The sequence below is a fragment of the Salvia hispanica genome, chromosome 4, assembly GCF_023119035.1.
Source record: "Salvia hispanica cultivar TCC Black 2014 chromosome 4, UniMelb_Shisp_WGS_1.0, whole genome shotgun sequence".
In the NCBI taxonomy this organism is placed as follows: Eukaryota; Viridiplantae; Streptophyta; class Magnoliopsida; order Lamiales; family Lamiaceae; genus Salvia; species Salvia hispanica.
The window spans coordinates 4,456,189-4,478,617 of NC_062968.1; the positions used below are offsets into that span (position 1 = coordinate 4,456,189).

General features: G+C 35.7%; 2 protein-coding genes and 1 long non-coding RNA gene across 5 annotated transcripts; 1 reads left to right on the plus strand and 2 right to left on the minus strand.

Annotated features, from left to right (window-relative positions):
- Positions 1 to 535: 535 nt before the first annotated feature.
- LOC125220207 lies at positions 536 to 3,322 on the minus strand. The gene is made up of 3 exons (XM_048122372.1): positions 3,280 to 3,322; positions 1,304 to 1,464; positions 536 to 1,108 (listed from the first exon to the last, which is right to left on the minus strand). Exons 1-3 carry the CDS (start codon positions 3,320 to 3,322, stop codon positions 536 to 538), a joined length of 777 nt encoding a protein of 258 aa, XP_047978329.1.
- A 5,567-nt stretch (positions 3,323 to 8,889) lies between these two features.
- LOC125224062 lies at positions 8,890 to 10,830 on the minus strand. Of its 2 annotated transcripts, none has more exons than XR_007176819.1 (3): positions 10,035 to 10,174; positions 9,465 to 9,959; positions 8,890 to 9,064 (listed from the first exon to the last, which is right to left on the minus strand). XR_007176819.1 is itself a non-coding variant. In XM_048127409.1 (3 exons), exons 1-3 carry the CDS (start codon positions 10,537 to 10,539, stop codon positions 9,942 to 9,944), a joined length of 390 nt encoding a protein of 129 aa, XP_047983366.1. In that variant the 5' UTR covers positions 10,540 to 10,830; the 3' UTR covers positions 9,759 to 9,941. The 2 variants fall into 2 exon arrangements, 1 of the variants encoding a protein (XP_047983366.1); XM_048127409.1 differs by lacking the exon at positions 8,890 to 9,064 and adding an exon at positions 10,227 to 10,830 and having other exon boundaries at positions 9,759 to 9,959; positions 10,035 to 10,093.
- Positions 10,348 to 13,755, plus strand: LOC125224063. Of its 2 annotated transcripts, none has more exons than XR_007176821.1 (3): positions 10,348 to 10,481; positions 11,941 to 12,002; positions 13,503 to 13,755. It is a non-coding gene; the product is annotated as an uncharacterized LOC125224063 (long non-coding RNA). The 2 variants fall into 2 exon arrangements; XR_007176820.1 differs by lacking the exon at positions 13,503 to 13,755 and adding an exon at positions 12,569 to 12,771.
- The last annotated feature ends 8,674 nt before the right edge of the window (positions 13,756 to 22,429 follow it).

The following is a 22,429-nucleotide window of genomic DNA, read 5'->3' on the forward strand; positions in this document are numbered from 1 at the left end:
TGAAAGTTGGGATAGGGCAGTAGCAGAGGCTGAGGAACATTGTGCAGCTTTGTTTGGTAGTGACTATACAAGATACCATCCAGGAAATCCACCATCTAACGAGCCTTGACAATCTTCCTTGGTGAGGTAGATTTTTCATTAATTTGTTCTTGTGGTGTGTTGAAGAATTAATACGCTGTTGGAGTTGAATAGATTAGTTTGTTGCTGTTGTTGTGGTGTGTTGGATGAATTATTATGTTGTGGTTGTTGGGGCTGCACAGATTAATGTGTTCTTGTTTGTTGTGGTTATTTGGCTTGTGTGTGCATTGGTTTATATGGTGTGTGTGCAACAATGAATTCATTTACAAAAACACATCATGCATCAACTTCTGCCCTACAAAATCATTGACAAAAACTGATTATGCATTATCCTATTCATTAGAAAATCCATTTACAAAAACACATTCTACTTAAGCTTTAGCACTACCAAACCATTGACAAAAAACTGTTAATGCAGTATCTTATGCATTATAAAATCCATTGACAAAAACAACATTTATACCAAAACATAGATGCACCAATCTTCACAGTCAGCAACCTTTGTCTTCACATACCTATAGCCCTGATACTCCAATCCTTCAATGCTATCCTCTGCTCGGAGATAAGAAATGCATTCATTGAACAACTCTAGTGGAACTTGTAAGTTCTCAGGAAGTTGTCCACTTCTCCTTAATGATGCTTTCCCCATGTGTGGAATTTTGTAGCAATTCTGGCCCTTCAGCCTCATTATCTCTAGCATACAACTTTGCAATGATAGGAATACATTGTCTAGAGTCACAGGGCATAAGTCATGGAAAGACTTCTCCACTGCCTTAACTAAATCATCTATGGTGTTGCATGCAGTCTGCAATTGCAATGATTGTATTGCTCTAAACCAACCCAAATCATTAACGTCAGTATCGGGCGAGTTTGGGGGTTGCTGCACTAGTTGTATATTGAAACCATTTTGAGTGGCAGCAGCCCTAAAATCTGGGTCATGATTTGCTATGTGTGGTTTTGCATTGTCTTGTTGAATAGTGATAAACTTACTTTTGCCTTCAGGCCATTTCTCCATTATAGTTGGGATGACCTGAATCCATAAACAATGAACGCATGCATCAAAACATTTATTCCACAATTATATGAAATGCATATATGTATGTCTTTATTGCACAAATATGCAAAGATTTTCATTGTATCATCAAATAATTGATGCACTGAAATGCAACAGATTGTGCATGTATAAAATGCGTATATAGAAAGAGATATAGAATTCATACATTACCTTATTTATTATGCATTGCTTAGTGACCTCTTTGGTGATGCTTGCAATAGGCTTAGTCTCTAAAGTACCTGCACATCTGTTTTTGTTGTTTCTTTTTGCTGGAACTTGTTCCGTGAATGGGAAAATGCCTATTTTTCCATCAAATAGAACCTCTCCATTGTCTGAACAGTGATCAGGTAACAGCGCACATAAACATGATCTTCGAGATGTAATTTTTGTTTCTACAAGTGCGATGTGGTTCATCCTCTTCCGGTGCCAAATAGTATCGTTGGGATCCTTTAGTGATGTAGAACCACTTCTCGTCTATGTGGACAGTATTGTGCATGTTCCTAAACAAGATCTTGTTTAACATTCTGTCAAGTTCTATGGCTTCTAGTGTAAATGTCAATCTTAAAAGCTTGTTTGGGGCTGTTAAGTCAGGACGTATTGCTGAAGTATGTGACCTAATCAGCCCAGCGCCCACTCACCTCCATACTGTCGATTTACTGCATCCTAATCCAATCGCTAAACTTCTAATGTTGGATTTTTTCGAATAATGCAGACTTTTCATCAAGGTTATATCAAAGTGAATTCTTTTTGCATGTGTGGTCTTCTTCCTATTCACTAATTGTATTGCTTTACCTTTGTCTTGTTGTTGTTTTGCAGCATTCCAATATCTTGAGATAGTTTGTCTTGACATACCGAACTTTTGCTGAGCTTCCTTGATGGTGCCACGAGGGGGTTTTCCGTTCACGCACTTTCCGAGGATGAATTGGACGACCAAGTTCTTCGTTTATGTGGAATACTCCGTGTGACCCATTCTGCAAATTCTGTAATGAAGTGACGAATGTTGAAATGAAATTGCAGAAATGAAGTTGTGAAGATATATATTGAAGTCTGTGAAAAACTTATTGAAGTCTGTGAAAAACTTGTAGGCGCCATATTTCTGAATTTTTGTTTTCTCCGTTGGCGGCAGTTTAAATTTTTGAAATGCTATGTTAAATGTATTCGCAGGTTACATACAGTAATGAATGAAATGTTTGTTTATTCTATTCAAGGAAATGTTTGTTTATTCTGTTCAATAAAATGTTTGTTTATTTGGGAATTTTGTTTTGAATTCCAGGACACGTATATAAACTGGACTAAATTAGGAGTATAAAATTAAATTAAAATATTTTTGAAATTATAAAGTGAAATTCAATTCATAAACTAATTAAAATAAAAACAAATTTAGATTTGAATTTCATATAGAAATAAAAAGTAATCCTACTACTCCACTTCAGAATAATATTACAATATTACTACTAGTCAAATCACTTCATCCACTATCCACTTAATTAGCAACCCACTTAAAACACTAATCTCTTCTTTCTTAACCTCTGTGCCCAAAAGTTGTGACTCAACTTTTATGGGACGGAGGGAGTACGATTTTCCAGGTAAGGGCGCGGCTGAGATTACGGAGTCGGATATGACGATGACCTCTGTGTCGTCAGAGATAGTAATCACTTCATTAGGGCTCTCAACCTTAACGTCATTTAAGCCAAAGTAGCACGCAAGAAGGTTGAATTTCGGCTCGTCACTATAGAAATATGCGGCGGCAGATGCGTCCCTCTTAGATTTTGCATACATAGAACATCATTATGTGAGTACTTCCATATTTAAATGAGTTTTGCCATAAAAATAGAACAATGGAAAGGTACACACCTTGAAAATAAGCTTCCAAGTCGACGGTTCGGCAGTCACCACCCGGGCTTCCATATTCCACTGCACTCATTTAGTTTGAATAAGTTTCTTAAACCGTTTGTGTCGGGCCCGCAGTAGTTGAACACAGATCGAAATTTCTTCGGAAGTGAGGTCGGCACCAAAAGGTGGTTTCATGATCGAACATAAGCTGCGCAGCACATCATCGGGAACATTTCCATTCTCCCGTGTACGATCCCTCCTCAGAGATATCAACGTTGAAAGAAGCATGACATCCATTTCTCGCGTCCACTTACCTCGGTAGAAGAACATATCTTGTTGAGGAACTTCAAAATCCATCTCCACAACAGGTTAATTGTTTTGCATAATGCCTTTGTTGGGGGTTGTGTGCACTTATACAATGCGTTTGGACTACACCGGTACATCTAGTTTCATTTATGGGGTATGGTTGTGCAATTAATATGTTTTAGCTCTATCTCTAGTCTACTTCCTAAACGGCGCCTACCTCGTTCTGTACTATGAATTATCAACGAGGTAGGGAGGATTTACTCAGCAATTAATTATCAGAAAAACAAAACACACACAAAGTACTCCTTTAGTTTTGTTAGATATGAATGTGTCCATCTTCTAAAAATCACACATTTCTAATATGAGAGGCACGTGTTGCATACTAACTTTGGTGCTTCATCGGTGGCATTTTTCCAGTCAATCATACACCGACATGCATATAGGCAAAGCATATTGCCGTAAAATAATACATGCTATATAAGTTAGCAGAATCTTGAAAATAAATGCAGACAATTTACAATTGTGATCATCATAATTCCTCCCTCTGTGGAAAATTAATTATTTGTATATATGACATGTTAACTTGCCTCCAATAATCAGCGATAGTTTTGTAGAAAGAGTCGGTTTTTAATAAATATATGATACTCCTTGACGTATACTTATTTGTTATTAGTTTAGTTTTAGGTGTGATTTTTAATAATGTAACTAATTACCCACATGAGCAATTTTTATTACTTTATATGAAAGCATCCATCTATTTTATGAATCTATGTGACTTTATGTTAATCTACCTGATATTTAAATTAATTCTTTGCAAACCCTCATAACATTAATTCAGTAGCCAATCCATATTGTTCTAAGTTTTAAAAAAAGGAATCCTATGTGCATAGTGTTTGACTATAATCAATGAACCAATCCATATTGATTCTTTGATTCAGTGAATACCACAGACTCATTTTTTACTCTGCTAAAGTAGCTGACAATCTTTTAATTCATGGGCCATTTGATTCTGCGGAAATGCAGGCGGTAGGCGTATGAATTTACAATTCCACAGCCTCATTCACACGCATAAACCAACCCTCTGTTCTCTTTATGAAATTGCAGTGAATTGGTACTTCAAATCTAATCGTTGATACAGAGCTTATTCGTGCGTTGTTTATGTTAAATACCCAATTCTCCCAACTCATCAGCCCACCACAAATCAACTATCAAAACACGAAGCATTTGTAGGATTGGCTACAACAGAGCTATGGACTGTTTTAGACTCCCTTCTTTCATGAAGAAGTTCAACGTGGATGAGAGTTCGAACTAGTTGGTAAGGATTAGATTAAAGTTCAGATTGGTTTGGGATGTATATATAACACATATTCAATCTTGCAGAGACTACCACCGAAGTTTGTTGCGCTACATGGGGCGGATCTCCCCTTCGACTGCCGACTCGTGAGAGAACGGAGAAGGAGTTGGCCTGTGCGCCTACTCAAGATTGTGAGTGGCTGCCATTTCCATGCCGGTTGGCCCGAATTCCGAATCATTAACAACATCGTCCACGATGATATTCTAACATTCACTTTGGTCGACGTTGGTACGTTCCATGTGAAGCGGTATAACCCCCGGCTGAGTGATGTACAATGTATGCATATCGGTTCAACGTCGAAGGGGTATGTTGTAATTCAAATTCATCGCAGGCGTGTAGCCTTTTTGATTAATAAAGACTTTATTTTCATATGTAACAAATGAGCAGATGTCCTAGAGTGTGACTCCGACCACAGCAGCGTGCCGGATGTTGATACGTCAGACGATTACGAGCCTTCAGAGGCCGAAGTGGAGTCCTCGGATGAAGATGGCTATGCTCCCGAACACGGTGGTGTGGGTGACGATGGCTGCCCAACTTTCGTGGTCACCCTTGACCGCTCGAATATAAATCGTTCATTGGGGATACCACTTGCTTTTTGGCGTCGCCACCGGATGAATGCACTACAGGACCCCGTGTACTTCAATGTGAACGGAGACACATGGTACATCGTCCTCGATTACAACGATCACAAGATTTGGGTGAAGAGAGGATGGTATCTGTTCAAGTATGGCAACAATCTGGTGGCCGGTGTTCGATGCCATTTCAAGCTCATAGACCGTAACGAAGTCCAATTCTTTGTATGGTTTGATCGTCCGTAGGAGGTACAAGGGTCAGCGACACGTAGGCAGCAGCTAGTAGTAGTAATTTGCGTTTCTTTTTCGGAGCTCGGTAATAGGTGACATTAATTCACCCAATTTTCCCTTTCATCTTGGTTTTAGATGTTTGATAGTAGTACTCGATCGGTTGTATGGCTAGTGATCGTTTTGCTCCATGTATCACCGGCCTTTAATGGAAATCAGTATCGCTGTGTTTGCCAATATTGTTGCCATTAGTATATTGGATCAGTAGTAATTATGTTTGTTGCATATCGTGACGAATTTGGTGCTAATGCGAAAATCCACTATTGGAAAACTAGAATAAAGCAGTCATCTTTTATATCCAAACATGTCAATTTCATGAAAATTAGTCTACAATCAACTGAATAATGTCTGATTTTACTGAAAATTAGAATAGGTTCGAAAGGAAACGTCTGCACAATCTAAGTTACTTATGGTGTCGTTCTGCCCACATTGCCCTGGCCAAATCATCGCGTTTCTTCGTCCACGATGCAGATGGTTCGACGCTGCTAATATGCCCCCCCGGCTGCTGGCTCAATGTCGCTTTCATCGTCATGTCAGCCTCATTATCCAACTCCGCCTTGACCGAATCATTAGCCATTTGACTCCTTATGTAGTTATGTAGCATGAAACAAGTGATAATTAGTCCAGTTTGCACATCTATTGGATAGAAACTTGCCGATCTGAGTATTCCCCATCGCATCTTCAACTCAGCAAATGATCGTTCGATCACATTCCTTGCTTTCGTGTGTCTTAAGTTAAACAACTCTTCTGGATTTTGTGGGGCCCGTCTCCCGACGCCCCATTCTTTTAGATGGTAGCGCACGCCTTTGTATGGTGTCAAACGGCCCCTTAGAGTTACAACTGAAAAACATGCACACGTCACTCATACCATATTTAATTTGAAGGTAAAAATTAGATAAGTAAAATCCTTTGCAAAGAGAGTTTACAAATTGCAAATTGCAGTCACCAAATAATTTCACTAGGAAATTAGTTACTTAAGTTAAATTGAGTGTCACAATTTTATGCAGTGGATTTTTGTTGTACTTATGGGAAATTGTTTTTACTATGTCGAAACCAATTTTAGGTTTTTGGGTCAACTTTCTCTGTTGTCTCTCTTGTCAAATATGGATTACAATTCACCTCAAAATTCTCCTTAAAATCATGGTTTGATCTAAATTCATGATTTTTTTACTGTAAGATGATTGTCATGACAATCACTACAATACTAGGGTAGTTTTGATAATTTGAGTAGTTTTGAAATTTGACGTGTGTGGGAATTATAATGTCTTACCCATACGAAAATAGAATGTAGGTTGTAAATAAAGTATATGTTGTGCTGTAAAAAATCACTAAAATAAATGGTAGAAAAATAATGATAAATGAGATAATTTAGCTATTGGGTCATAGAGCGTTTTTGTTGTGCTAAAATTAAATTTGTGGTCTTATTTGGGCTTATATTTCATGGACTTTTTTCTCTTTAATATAGCTATTGGGTCATACCTCAATCGCTCATAAAATCTTAGGTTGATAAAACATATGCCATCCATCCCATCAAAATATGCGTTATATTCATTTTAGTCTGTCCTAGCAAAATATGAACTTTCCTTAATCACCGGGACAAGTGATTAAAAATTTTAAAAACACCAACTATTGAACATACATGTGGGCTCCACATTAATAATATTTAAATGTTTAAAATTATTCATATTTAGAAATTGGTCTTATTTTGGTGGAGTGCCCAAAATAGTAAACTTGTCTGTTTTTTTTGACGGAGGGAGTAAGTTTTTTAAAAATTAAATGACTCCAAACAAAATGACCCGTGATCTTACAATTTGCAAAAAAATTAATTTTTTTTAAGTAACTTAGTTGTTTATTTAATTTTGTGGGATGTACTAGTAGGGATATCAATTAGGCTAACTTGATCGAGTTCAGGCCAACCCACTCGATTTGCCGGGCTATTTGGATGGTGGCTATTCACGTTATGAAGTTTTCGTGTCATAAATTTTCAATCCTAACCCTAACCCATTGGGCCACTCAGGCCTAAAAACTTTCGAAAATAATTTCATGTATCAAAATTTTTCTCTAATTGATTTTAAATTTCAAATATTTTTCTTCTTCTTAGTTTTAGAATCATATAAAATCTTCAAATTTTCATAATTTTCTTTAATAATAGTTGGGAGAAGACTTTCATCTCGATTAACATAAACAAAGATAATTCAAAATTAAATCAATCAATTTGAATTAAAGCTTGTGTCCGTGAATTATTTTGGATTGTTCATAATTAATTCTCCGTGGAAATTAAAAATCATATCTTACATGAATCATTATTAAAATGATAAATATATTGAGATTTTTAATGGATTAATTCTTAACTTTATCTTGATTGGCGTTGGTGGTGGTAGGACAGATAATGAGACGATGGAATAATGAGTCGAGGTGGAACTTGAAAGTTAATAGTGTGGGGTCAAGTGGAAAAGTGTAGAATGTAATAATTGTGAGTATGTGACACTTGAAATTCAAAAATACAAAAAACCCCTAAAACTTACTCCTCCGTCCCTGAAAATTTGCCACTTATTTCCATTTCCCATGTCCCTAAAAATTTGCCACATTTCACTTTTACCATTTTTTATAGTAGATCTCACATTCCACTAACTCATTCTCACTCACATTTTATTATTAAACTAATACTCCCTCCGTCCCAAGGTATTAGACCAACTTTCCTTTTTGGACCCAACATATTAGACTCATTTCCTTTTTTAGCAAAAAGCATCTATCTTATTCTATTCTCCACCTACTTTTTTCTCTCTTCTCTCCCCTACTTTTTCCCTCTCTCATACTTTACTCTCTCCACTCTAACTATTTAAATATCAATTCCTTAAATCATGTGCCCAAAAGAAGTGAGTCTAATACTCCGGGACGGAGGGAGTATATAAATGTAGGACCCACGTGCCATCAACTTCTTAAACTCACTTTCTATTAGTACATTTTTTAAAAACCGTGTCAGATCAAATGGTGACAAATTATAAGGGACAGATGGAGTAATATTTTTTAATTTAAAAGTTGCAATCTGTTTGGACCAACCCGTTTAACCCGTTTTGTATTCGGGTTACAAAATTACAGCCCTAATGTGACACCCCGAATTTTTGTTCGCTTTTATCGAGATAAATCAGATTTAGTAGCATAATTAATTTCTTTTAGAAGCCGCGTGGATTGGTAATTTTTGGAATATCGTGTGATCTCAACCTTTAAATACTAAGTATTTTATTTTGGGAATGAAGTGCAAGAATAAATTACAAGTGGTGCTCTTATTAAGTTAGCATTAAAGTACTTGTGAAGAGCAAGAATATTGGATGCAAAAGAAAAATATTAGAGAATGGCTTGCTTGGAGAAAATAGGATTCAAGGAGTATTATTTCAAGAATGATGGAGATACAAATAGAACATGCTATACAAGTTGTAATATGTGAATGGAAGGGACAACACATCCCAAGCTACTCTACCCTTCCTAACTACACAAAAGATTACATCCTTCTTTTCCTCTCTCCGCCTCGTTTCCACCCCCACAAAGCTCCAAAGGGACAACCAGGTTACACCAAGGATCCTGCAAAGGTGATACACCAAAAGGGTATTAGAAATGGATCAACAAAAAGTAGAGCCTTGGAGCTTCATCAAAATGGTAAAATGCCAAGTTGTATTAGATTATGCATTGCATCATCATCCTGCCAGAGTGGAGGAGAAAAACAAAGTAACAAGGGCCATGATCTCATCAAAGATACCTTGACTTTCACAAATTAAGTAAAGAAACATTATACCAAGGCCGAAAAAGAGATAGAGCTGGCAGCCCCAAAATAGGAGTCTCTTTGCCCCCAAGACGTGCACAATTAAGTAAAGAAGCATGATGCCAAGAAAGAGATGGAGCTGGCAGCCAAAAATAGGAGGCTTTGCCCCAAAGTTTCCAACACAAGAGACCAAGTTGAGGCCTATATAAACTGCCTTCTCACCTCCCTTTTCCTCTACCACTTTGACACTCCAAATTTCACAAACATAAGCATTTCAGCGAGGAGTAGAGAGGAGGGCGAGGAGAGGCAGCGGCAACGCGGAGGAACAGCCGCATAAACCGAGGATTCACCAAGTGAGGATAAATTGCTCAAGGCAAGTGATGTCAAAGCGAATAATTGATGTAACACCCCGACTTTTGGACATCTTTTAAGCTCTTCTAAAAGGAACGCCGAATGGCTAGACAAAATTTTTTTTAACAAGATGATCGTTAAGACGATCAAAGGAGAATTTGGACATTTAAGATCGATCAAGAGAAATTTTCGAATTTCGTTTAAGTACAAAAGAATTGAAGTCCAAATAAACAATCAAGTCCACAATGATATAAAATACAAGTATTGGGCTATGTCTATTTTTTCTCTTGAGCCCAAATTCTTTTATGCTTGGCCCAATAGCTAGAGAATCAGCCACTTGATGCCCACCTATCCCCTTCCCACTTCCTGCAGTGAACAAACAAAGACATTTAATACCAAGGAGGACCAGCAAAAATAAAACAAATATGACAAACCTCCTACCTGTGAAATATTTTTAGCTCCAACCTCAGCCCCTCTTGCACCGACAGCTTCAGTGTGTCCTACACATCAAACAAAATCAGTTAGGGGACAGCCCCTTAATGTTATGCAGTACTTACCCAAAATGAGCTTGATATGCCTAAAGAAGGCTTGAAAAGGGGAGTCAACTCCTAGCTCAAAATAGTTGATCCCCACCTGCACAAAATCTGCTCCCAACAGACTTAGCAAGAAGCCAATAGAGCAGATTTGCTCTCTGCACACACCCCTTGACCAAATCCCAACCAACTCCAGAATTTAGTATATATATATAGGTGCACAGCTCTAATCGTTTCCTTAGTGATACAAAATCCTTTTCACCACCATAACCAAGAGAGAGTGTTAGGTAAAATGAGCTGCCTTGCAACTCCAGCTTCAACCAAATCCAACAGCCACCCCAAGAAAGGAAATCAGGTATCCACACTCTCGTCCTTCTATCTTCATGCATCTCAAAGTTAGAATAGGAAAGCATGAATCATCTTAGAGAAAACATTTCAGTATGCTAAGATTTAGTTGAACAGTAATAGACTAGCACCCTCTCTGCATTATTACGGACATCATAGTCGGCTCAAGAACATAGAAGCATGGCTATAGGAACCTCATAACAGTAGCAACTATGGGACATATACCATATAGATTAAAACACCTTTGAAACCAAGCTTGATCAAAACATAGGTGTGCATAACAAGTAGATGCTTTAAAAATCACATAGCCACTGCCCAAGTCCCAACAAAATGCTTAGTAATGAAGGGGGTTAAAAGAACTTAGCTTTAGAGAGAGAAGCTGTCCGGCGGTGGTCGAGCAACGACGGAGGCAGCCGACGCGGGTCGCCGGCATCGGTGTGACTGCCTCGCGAAGAGGGCAGCGGCGAGCGGCGAATGACGGCGATGGAGAACTCGTCGGAGGGAGCCGAGAGAGGGCTGGAGCCCCGACGGGCGTGAGTCACCAGAGAACGCCGGAGGAAGAGAGAAAGGCGACGCCTTTCCCCTGTCGGCGATTTCGCCGGCAAAGAACGAAACGAGAGGAGGGAGTAAGCGGTGCTCGCTTCTTCAATTTAGGGATTTTTGAAACTGGACGAATTTGGGGAATGTGTACGAATTGGAGAAGGGAGGCGAAGCGGGCGACACTCCGGTGACGCAGAGAGACGGCGATTTCGCCGGAGAAGAGTGGGGCGTGAGGGAGAGACGCCGCTGTGTTGCCTCCAAATTGGGGATTTTCTAATTTTGAGTTGTTGTAGAAGAGAGAAAGAGACCGATAGATGAAGGAGTATAATTTGGGCCTTCTATTAAATTAATTAGATTTGGGCCTAGAGGCTATAATGTTGGGCCCAAGTATTATTTAAGGAGTGGGTTATGGTTCTGGGCCAGTTAAATAACAAGGAATGGGTTGCCTAATTTAATTAGTTGGGTTTATAGATGAATTAATTAAGAGGGCCGATTAATTGTGAAGAAAAATACACCAATTATATGTCTAAATAGTTTGAGTCGAGAATTATTTATGAGAAGTTGGAATTTATTTAAGGATTGAGTTGGAGCTTAATTAATTAAATTCCGAATAATTTATTTAGATTCCGGGAAAATAAAGTAGTAAAGTGGGAGACGCGAAAGTCGACCGGCGTCGCCCCGCGACGCCTTGGGCGGCCACTAAGGAAATGGGAGGAAAGAGAGACGACGTTCTCGAGCCACGTAAATAATTAAGTTTAATAAAGAAGTGCCATTAATTAAATTTCCAAATTTAATTAATATGCAAGTTCTAAAATTTTCCAAGTAGTAAGCAAAGAATAAAAGAAATTAATTAGGGCATGCATTCCTATAAATATGAGATTTTGTCTCGAGTCTAATTAGTATGTTGTTATGTTATGTTTTTCACAAAGGACTATCTCCGCAAGTTAAGATCAGAGCAAGAAATTCAAGTAAAGGAAATTAAGCGAACAAGGTGGGCTTTTCTAACCTACACTATGATTGTGGGCTTTCTATTTAAGATACGAATGATGCCTTTAAGTTTAAAGTACAACTTTTATGAAAAGTGTTATTGTGAAATGATACTACGTGAGCTTTGTATGATATGCTTTGAGTTGTTTACGTTCCCAGTATGTTTTGCAGTTCAGTTATTTACATTCTCATTATGAATGCGCTTTCTGTTATTCAAGTTATCAGCGTGTTTTGTCTTGCCAAGTTTTGTTTTGAACTTTGTCTATCTGTTTGTCTAGCAAGGGCCCTAATAGACCAGTTCAGTTTAAGCGAATCTGGGTCTGTAAGTGGGGTAAGCTCATACATACCCAGTTCACACAGTTTCAGATATGGCCTTAGTTCCAGGAAAAATAGACTGCAGTCACAGATTTTACTTAGAAAATGCTTATAGTGTCCTCGGGCCTTTAAGATAAAAACCCCGAGCAGTAGTGGCTTGACAAAACTAGTTCCTTTTCAGTAAAAAAATATTTCGGCACGTGTCCACTGAGTACACCAAGTACTCAGCCCTGCATATGTTTTAAAAATGTGCAGGTTGAGCAGCGATGACGGCGGGCGGTGTTGAGCATAGACAAATGAAGATCCTTCGATAGAATAGTACTTGGATGCGTCGTGTCTCCATACACGATGTCATCTGCTCTTTACTCTTCCGCTGCAATGTAAAAGTCGAGTTTACACTCCTTGTATTATGCACTCTGATTTATACATATATTCCAAGTTATTTCAGTTCATGTTCAGTCGTGCCACAGTTTCCCCCTTTCTTCCCCGCTTCTTTCATCCTCCCCTAGTCGCGATCAACCGGGCTTTCTATCCTTAGAAAGTGCGGTCGTGACAATTGAATTGAAGAATAAGCATATCAGGTGGGCTTTCTTTTAATATCCAGCACATTAGTGTGGGTATAAATCAAATACTTGCGAAATTATGAAAAATCATCTTTTCTCAAAATGGAGCTATGATTCTTTTCAAATTGTTGTCATGACATAAATGTTTGTTTTGATGAATTGAATTGAATAGAATGGAATGGAATGGACGGAATGATGGGTGACTGTGGGAGACTACCATCTCCCGAGCACTTGACTGCAATGGAATGATGGGTGACTGTGGGAGACTACCATCTCCCCGGCACTTGACTGGAATGGAATGATGGGTGACTGTGGGAGACTATCATCTCCCCGGCACTTGACTCGAATGGAATGATGGGTGACTGTGGGAGACTACCATCTCCCCGGCACTTGACTAGAATGGAATGGAATGGAATGCTGAATGAATGGGATGATAAATGATGAATGAACTTAGTCTGCAGTCGAACTTTAGCTCACAAAAGAACTTAGTAAGCTCGGGCCTTTTAAGAAAAACCCCCGTGTGTTACTGTGATGGCTTGACAATTATATATTGTATGTTTTGCTTTTCGGCCCGTGTCCACTGAGTACTCCTGTACTCAGCCCTGCATGTATTTATAAATGTGCAGGTTGAACGTCAAGAGGATGGAATGATGATCGGAGTCGATGCAATTAAATAATCAAGTGGATCTTCCAACGATTCGTGTCTTCGTACACGAAGTCGTTTAGTAAGGACTTATTCCGCTGTGCTTTTGTGAAGTGAGAATTGTAGAATCTCACCATCAACTCGGATTTATTTGAGAATATGTTTATTCTATTTTCAAGACCATGTAATGAAATACTTGACTTCTATGATATCAATTGACTTGGCCTTTGTGCAAATTCTCAAGTTCTAGCCCTTTTCTTTCCCCGCTTCTTAAATCCCTCTCATTAGTCGCGGTTTACCCGCTTTCGCTATCCTTAGCAAAATACGGTCGTGACACCTAACCCGCTAATTTACCGGATTATTCGGGCCAACCAACGAATTTCGGAATCCCTATATACTAGTCTCCATCAGCAGATTTCACACGCGTCTACGGAGTCGATCGCTTTACTATACATGAAAAAAATATTTTTAAAATTATATGGTCAAATATGGGCCACCAGATCCTAAAATTAGGTTATTCATATTTTAAGTTATCAATTGATTATATCTTATTTATAATGTTGTTTTTTAGTATCCTTGCCTATAGGAAACTAATTTTCGATGGATATTATGTTTTGAAAGTAATTGAGTTATTTGTTATTTTATGTTGAGTATTTGTTTGTTCTAAGTTTTATTTCAGTTATTGCGATCCTTGTTTCTGGTGGACTGAGGCTTTGGATTATTTAATAATTGCTTCATCCATAAATCTCTTTCAAGCAATTTTTTCAACCGAACTTTTTATTTTCATTCAATCCTTCTTTTATTAGAGCATCTCCAATCATTTACACTAAACTCAAACTCATTTTAATGTAAATGGCACACCAAATATGATTTTATTCTAACCATTTACACTAAACTCAAACTTAAAAGAATATTCTCTATATTATGCCTTTTTTACTCACAAAATTTGAAAAACTTTTAAGTTTTGGTTTAGTCTAAACCAAAAGATAGGTATTTTTTTCTCAAAAATAAAAAATGTGATTGTTTTTGAGTACTATTGGGACTAAATATCTATCTCATTTTAGGCTTTAGAGTATCCTTGGAGATGGTCTTACAATGTATATATATGTATATGGGTGTGATCAATTGCTAGCTTTCTTAAATTGCTAACTATGTTAACTCATCAACGCAGTGTATAAAAATATAAACACAATAATATTAAAATGTCAAAATATAATTTTGATGACATTTTTAATATAATGCGTTAATGAGTTAGCAAAGTAAGCAATTTAAAAAGGTAGCAATATAATATACCCTAAGTTGTATGCATATACGTGTGTTTTATATAAATTTGAGGACTACATGCACTTCAACTGAAAAAAAGAACATTGTCGAGAGCAAGAATTGCCAACTACTAAAACAATTAGGAGTACATTTTATATGCTGTTCAAGATTGAATATGAAATAAACATATACTGGTACTAATCATATGATTTGTACTCCCTCCCTTCCGTCCCTGAAAATTTATCATTTATTTCCTTTTTTGCCCTTCTCTAAAAATTTATCACCTTTTACTTTTATTATTTTTTATAGTGGATCTCATATTCCACTAACTCATTCTCACTCACATTTTATTATAAAATTAATATATAAAAGTAGGACTCACATGCCACCAACCTTTTCAACTCATTTTCTATTACATTTTTTAAAACTCGTGCCGGATCAAATGGTGACAAATCATGGGGGACGGAGGGAGTACTATATTTTTAAGATAAAAGAAAGTTTAGCCGATAAATTCAAAAAGAGAAATTAAAGCAAAAGTGATTTAATTGGCATTGCAAATTACAAATGTACCTTTGTCTTCAACCCCAACAACCACAGGACTGAATAATTTGCTTATGTCAGTATCTTAATTGTTTGTTTTATTTTGTTGGTGGGTAGGTGCGTGTCTAGATTACAATGGTGATATTGAGATTTTGATATGTTCATATTTGTGAAGGCATTGATTGGACTCGTAATTATTTTTGCCGTTATAAAAGAAGCATATCACGTTAAGATAAAGAAAATTATATTACAAAAGAAAGTGTGGAATCCAAGAATATTAATGGGACAAAACATAATACAGTAGAAAGAACCTTAAGAAATTAAGATTCACAAGAATTAATTGGTAAAACGCATAGGTGAATGATTTTTGGTGGTCCTTGGACCCAATATGAATACAACAAAAATGTTGTTGGACAAGGGTTTAAAACCGTTATTGTAACCTGCAAATTGAATTAATATCATGTAAACAGTACTGACCATGATAAATCGCGTAAATATATAGGAGAAAATAAAAATATCCATGATTTGAAGTAAAAAGCGGGACAGGGAATAAGTAACGAGATTTGGGTTGTGAAAAAGAGTAGCTAAGCTAGTTAGTGGATGCTAACTAATTAGCAAAGAATTATTAAAGATGGATCAAAAACGCAAAAAGTTTCCTTTTTAGATTCAATTTGAAGAAGTAAAATCAAAGTAGATAATGTTGATGTGTAGTAGTATGAGGTTGACTTGGTTAATGATGAAGCGTGTGGTACTTAAAGGCGACAGAATTATCAACTATGTTATGTGTGGGCATACCACCTCAACCTCTATATGTGGATATCTAACTAGCTTTGCGTCTCCACTCTCTATCTCTATCTCTATCTCTATCTCCATCTGTATTTCTCATAGTATAGTATAGTATAGTATAGTAAAGTATAGTAGTGTAGTGTAGTGTAGTGTAGCGTAGTGTAGTCATGGACCAAAAATGGTGCTCACAAGGGGCTAAAGTTATTACTAAAACTAATTTTTAGTGTTTTTCTTCTATAAGATCTTACATTTTGTCCAAATTTTTATATAAATTATCAATAATATGAATAATCCAGAAATACTTTTAAACAAAATTAAAATCATATCTTCCATCAATATTATTTTCTTCGTCCAACCCTAATTGTAGTGTAGTATAGTACTATAGTATAGTACTAGTATACTCCCACCGTCCTACAAGAATATACACATGCGTTTTAATGCACAATTAATAAAGAGAGAAATAAAGAGGAAAAGTAATTAAAGTATTGTTAGTGGGGAATGAGACTCACCTTATTAGAGAGAAAAGAGTTTTCAGATTTAAAAAGTGAATTTTTTTGCGGGATGAGCTAAAAAGGAAAGAGTGTATATTATTGTGAGACGAATGGAGTATTATAGTATAGTACAATATAGTTTCTCATGTAGAGAACTACCATTATTTAATGAAGTGAAGACCTAAAAAATCAAACCCTAGAAAAGTTCAAGTTATTGATCGAGATGGGAATTGATTTACAAATATTGAGTTTCTAATCATTCGTACATTAGGGTATACTATACCTATTCCAATTATTAAATTAAAGAATTGAACATTTAATCTCGGATGCCATGCATAATCAAGCACAAGTTTGTTTAGACAAATCTTGATTTTCACTTATCATCATCTAGCATATAAAGATATCAAAATGATTAAGCAACCAATTAAATTGCTACACCACATTATGTAGCTACACAAGGAGTGGGCCTTGCTTAATTAAGCATGCATCATTTGACAAAAGTGATGTGCTGAATGATTACGAAGGAGAGAAAGGTAAAAGGAAAAATTGAAACAAAAGTCAATCAATGGTGTTGCGTTTATGATGTTGGGTTGGAAAGGGGAAACACAATATTGGTGTATATTAACTAATTAAATTAATTATTAATTAATGTGGTAAGTAAAAAGAGTAGATTTTGAGGCAGGCAAGAACCTTAATAGAGTGGGAGAGTCAATATTGTCATGCTAGATTTAGGTGCATCCCATCTCCATAAAAATATGTATATGTAAATATCATGACAAATAATTGATGTTCCTCACCAATCTAGACAATGGACCTCGGATTCCCTACACCATCAAATTTGCACAAAATTGGCAGCTTTTAAATTTCACTTTTACTATGTATGTTGCTTGGCGACTTATTCTATTTCATTTTTCTATAATTATATGTAAATATAAGTGAGGTATAGCTAGGCACAATTTTTCCCAAAAAATAATTCTCAGTGTAAAAACCTTTGGTGATTAATAAGTAAATTCTCTATGGTATCCTTAATCCTGACTTTAGCAGACAAAAATAGTCACTCTTATAAGATGATTAATTAAGTACTAGTAATCTTTTGATTAACCAAAACCCATCAATTTTATAATTGTAATTAGATCTTAAATTTTGCAATGAATCCATTATTTGTGCTTTTTTTCTTGAAATTTAATTATATATAATTATATATTTCATTTCTAACTTCTCTATTTACAATGAAAGTTCCGGTGCTAAGTTCTCCAATTATAACAAAATGTCGCGAATAGTTGTTGTTGCTTTTGGTGTTTTCTTTTGTCTGGATATTGATTCTGAATTCTGATGTCGTAAAATGTGTAATAAAGTTACCATTATATTTGTAGACACTAGATACAATAGCATTTCCTGATCCCAAGTTTATCAATACTAGGAATTTTATTGTACTAATTTAAAAAATACTCCACAATAGTGAGTATGTTATTGTCTATTATGTATAGTGGGAGAGGTTTTTCATATGTGAAAAACTGAAAATTAATAACGCTCGCTTGTATCCCACAAATTAAGAGTCGTTATATGAATCTATTATTTAAATTGGGACAATGTAACAACACGAATAAAGGATGTTTCAATTATGTGCCGATTTAAAATTTATCATAAATCAAATCATTGGTCATTTAGTCCAATGTTCCCATGACAAAAAAACATAACCTGATTTGTGTTAATAACTTTCGGATCTACACTAAAGGTTGCAAGAAAATTTATTGACTATTGAAGCTTGATCTCCATTGAAAAACGGGCCAATAAAATTGCCCTATGATTTGAAATAGCTAAAATTCTGAAGATATAACTAGATGCTCTTGATGATTAGGTCAAAAAGTAATTTGCATATATAGATAGTAGTATCATTAGACACTAGGAATCTTTATGATAGTAATATATATTCTAAAATTTAATTAATTTTTTGGTGGGAAAACCGTTATGATTAATATATATATATATATATATAGGGGAGCACTAGGGTGCCCCCTTAATTAGAGTCACAACGTACATCCAATCTATTAGTTGTTATACTAGTACACCCCTATATATATATATATATATATATATATATATATATATATATATAGGGGTGCGTTAGAATGATAATCATATTTATGGTGATAACCTAATAACCTATTATTTTATGGGTCAAAAATATCATTTTTACTAAAAATGATTTTATACTATAAAATGATACTTTTAATCCATAAAATGATATTCTGTTCTATAAAATGATATATTTCGTCGATAGAATAATAGGTTATCACCATAAATATGAGTTATCATATGATCACATTATCATATGATCACATCCTATATATAGCAATATTGCTTGATAATTGTTGTCTATTACACACAGCCAGTGATGTAGTTCAAACTAATAACGCCGAAAAAAGTCACAGTTTCGTTCTTTCGACATCCAAGCTCGAGAAACATGTTTTACATGTGACTTTAATTAGCTAGTGAGATATATTGCCAAACTTTTGGACGCATGACAAAACGAACAAATTTATAAAGTTCAGTATTTTCAAAATATATTAAAAATTAAGATCATAAATTAGAAGAATGAGGTTGTATTTATTCCCCATAATGTTATCTTCTTGCATGTAATTAATTTGCTTTTTCGCGCTTAATTTCTTCATGTACAAGTAGTGTTCCTTTCTCGAAAAAAAATGCAACGAAAGTGCATGAGTGATTTACTCGTTTAAAATCAGTTAATGATATTGGGAGTATTATAGTATTAGTAACTAAAAAAAGAAAAGAATAATGAAAATGGGTAGAATGATCCATTAAAACCCCACCAAATTCAGAGACGACAGTAATAACAGTAAGCATTGCTGTCAAAAGTATTCTCACCACCCAAGGCCAAGGGGGGCCACTGCCCAATGTGCATCGTGCTCCACCGCCGCCGGAATATTCCCCCATTTCTTCACTTGCTTTTTCAAAACAAATTTGTATCCTATGGGGCTCATTTTATCTTTTCAGCCTAGTTTAATTCATGTCGTCTTTCTATAATGTTCGTGTTGACAAGGTTATGTTTTTCTTCGGATACAAATAGGTGTTTTTGTTGTCCAATCAGTGGTGGATCTAGAATATTATTTTGGTCAAGAAATAATCAATATAGAATGGTACTCCCTCCGTCCCACAAAAAATGTCACACTTGTGGGACGACACGGGATTTTAGAAGGTTTTGTTTTGTGTGTTAAATGAAGAGGAAAAATATAATTATAATATTTATGTGAGAGAATATTTTTTCCAAAAAAGGAAATGTGACATATTTTGTAAGACAAACTAAAAAGGAAAGTGTGACATCTTTTGTGGGACAGAGGATATGAGTTAACGAACTAGGAGAATGAGATTTCTCTTTTATATCAATTTGGGGTAAATTTGTACTTTTATAAATCAAACTTTAAAAATCTCAAAAATGACTTCATGTGACGTTTTGTTTATTATTCGAAACAAATTTCTGCAGACCAAGCGGTGATTATATCGTTTCCTGCAACTAGACCCTAAGAGCATCCATAATACAGATAGGCCAGCCACTCTCTCTCCCTACCACATCAGCAGTATTAAAATTACACTTGCCACATCAGATTTAGGCCAGCCATAGGCCAGCCGCAATAAAAATAATTCCAAAAAATGCCACATTTACAGAATTAAAATTACGATTAAATTACGGAATTAATTGCACGAGACATATACGGGAAAATTAATTCATTTCATTAAAAAAAAAGTACAAAGATTAAAAAAAATACATGATTTGGATTTTAAAAAAAAGGGCTTCCACACGAGCCCGGCCACTCCCTACTCCTCGTCGCCGCCGCCGTCCTCGCCGTTGCCGCCGCCGCTGCCACCCGGGGTATCTGAGCCCACGTCGGAACCCCCCACCAATGCCTTCGATGCATTCAAATCCACTTGCATGTTCTCGAGCATCGTGTGGAGAAACATCTTCTCTTTGGTGTCAGTCGCGGTCTTCCAGTCTTGGAAGACCTGGTACATCCGTTCCTCCGTTTTTGCGCGCGATAATAACATGTACGCGCGTGGGGGTGCGTATACATAGGTTTTCAAAAAAAAACGAAAATAGGCGCTGGCCGATCGGAACGCCACAATTGCGGCCAGCGCATCGGCCAGCGCCACTGAATCGGCTAGCCCAGGCTGATTTTCTAGCCGATTCGCCGCTGGCCGATCGCAATGGTTCGGCTAGCCGATCGGCCAGTGCCGCGAATCGGCTAGCCGGTCGGCTGGCCGGCACTGTGGATGCTGTAAGAAAAAAATTAGGTCTATCATTGTGATTTAGAGCGACTACATCTATAGATTATACTTACGTTTCATAAAAATTGCATGAATTTAAGAATTTTTAGGCTCCAAATTAAGGTTGGTTTTACTCAAGAACATGCGCACCAAAATTTCTCTGTCATTATCTAATAAAAACAGAATTTAACTATTATTCGTATATGAGTATTTTACTATTATTTTCTAAGATATTGTTACCACATAAACATATTATACTATATGCACTATTAAGATATCATTAAAAATTTTAAATATATAATCTTACAAATATATTTATTAATGTAAATAATTACATATTTTATGATAAATGTAAAATATAAACTATTAAAAATATAATATTATCAAAAAAATAAAATTACAAAAATAGTAAAACTGACGTAGTAAAACTTTAATTCTAATAAAATAAATTAAAAAATTATGATATGTATGAAATAAGATGTATTATGAATATAAAATGTAAACAAAATAAAAAAGTCTTAATTGAGAATTGAATAAAAAATCTCAAATTTTAAGGATTAACAAAATTTACATTAGCCATTAGGAATTTAGGATACTCCCCTTAATAACATGGATTGAATAACAATATATTTCTACAAATGAAAGGGTAATTAAGCTTTTCGGGCGGGCGGGTCAACCACCCCCTTAGAGCCATTATGCTTTGATTATAAAAAATAAAACGAAACCCTGTACTCCTTTTGTCCGATCGAAGATGACGCACTTTCCTTTTTGGAGTGCCCACACCCAAAATGATTTATTATTAAGAGTAAAAATTTCTTTATCTCTATTTTATTACATCTCTCTTAAACTCTTATTTTATTCTTTCCACCTGACACTCAAAATAAAATTTCATATCGTCCAAGGAAGGATCATCTTCTTTAGGACGGAGGGCACGTAATCTTTAATAATGGATATCCATCAAATTAAATTCCTGAAATAGAAAGAAGATATCTCTTTTAATGATAGTTATTGAAGATAATAATTTTTAATAATCCGAAGAATCGAAAGATCACAAAAACATTTATTTAGCAATTGTATTATATTTTATTATAAATAAAAGATTGTCATAATTTATCTGGTCTATCAGCGGTCAATAATACTCCACTTAGTTTGTATATTTCCTTTTCTAGTTGTCATAATTGATGAAATGGACATTTGCCATAATATTTTGGCCTCAACTAAAAATTAAAAGATCGTTTGCTATAACTGTTGAAAGGGACATAATAGCGTTGGTGCACAGATGTTGTGAATTTGCTGTAAAATTTACCAAAAACATTTATAAATTTCATCATTCACCCCTTCTTTTCATAACCATTCAAATTCTTGAAGTCAACCTTAAATTCACAACTATGAATATGAGAACTTTAACACAATATTAAAAGAATACAAAAAAAGTTATTTTATAATAAAAATTACTCCTGTATATATTAAATCACTAAACTATTCTTAAAACAACATTAGAATATTATAGGCCGGGTTAATCAAAATCTGTATGAATACAACACTTTCA

Bases quoted from the DNA above. Each gene is read 5' to 3' on its own strand.
- LOC125220207 (XM_048122372.1), bottom strand. From the start codon at position 3,322: ATGGATTTTGAAGTTCCTCAACAAGATATGTTCTTCTACCGAG. The intron at 1,465-3,279 runs GTAAGTGGACGC...ATCACTGTTCAG, and splicing joins AGATATGTTCTTCTACCGAG to ACAATGGAGAGGTTCTATTT. The intron at 1,109-1,303 runs GTAATGTATGAA...TTATGGATTCAG, and splicing joins AGCAATGCATAATAAATAAG to GTCATCCCAACTATAATGGA.
- LOC125224062 (XM_048127409.1), bottom strand. From the start codon at position 10,539: ATGCTTTCCTATTCTAACTTTGAGATGCATGAAGATAGAAGGACGAGA. The intron at 10,094-10,226 runs GTGGGGATCAAC...TTTGATGTGTAG, and splicing joins TGGGAGCAGATTTTGTGCAG to GACACACTGAAGCTGTCGGT.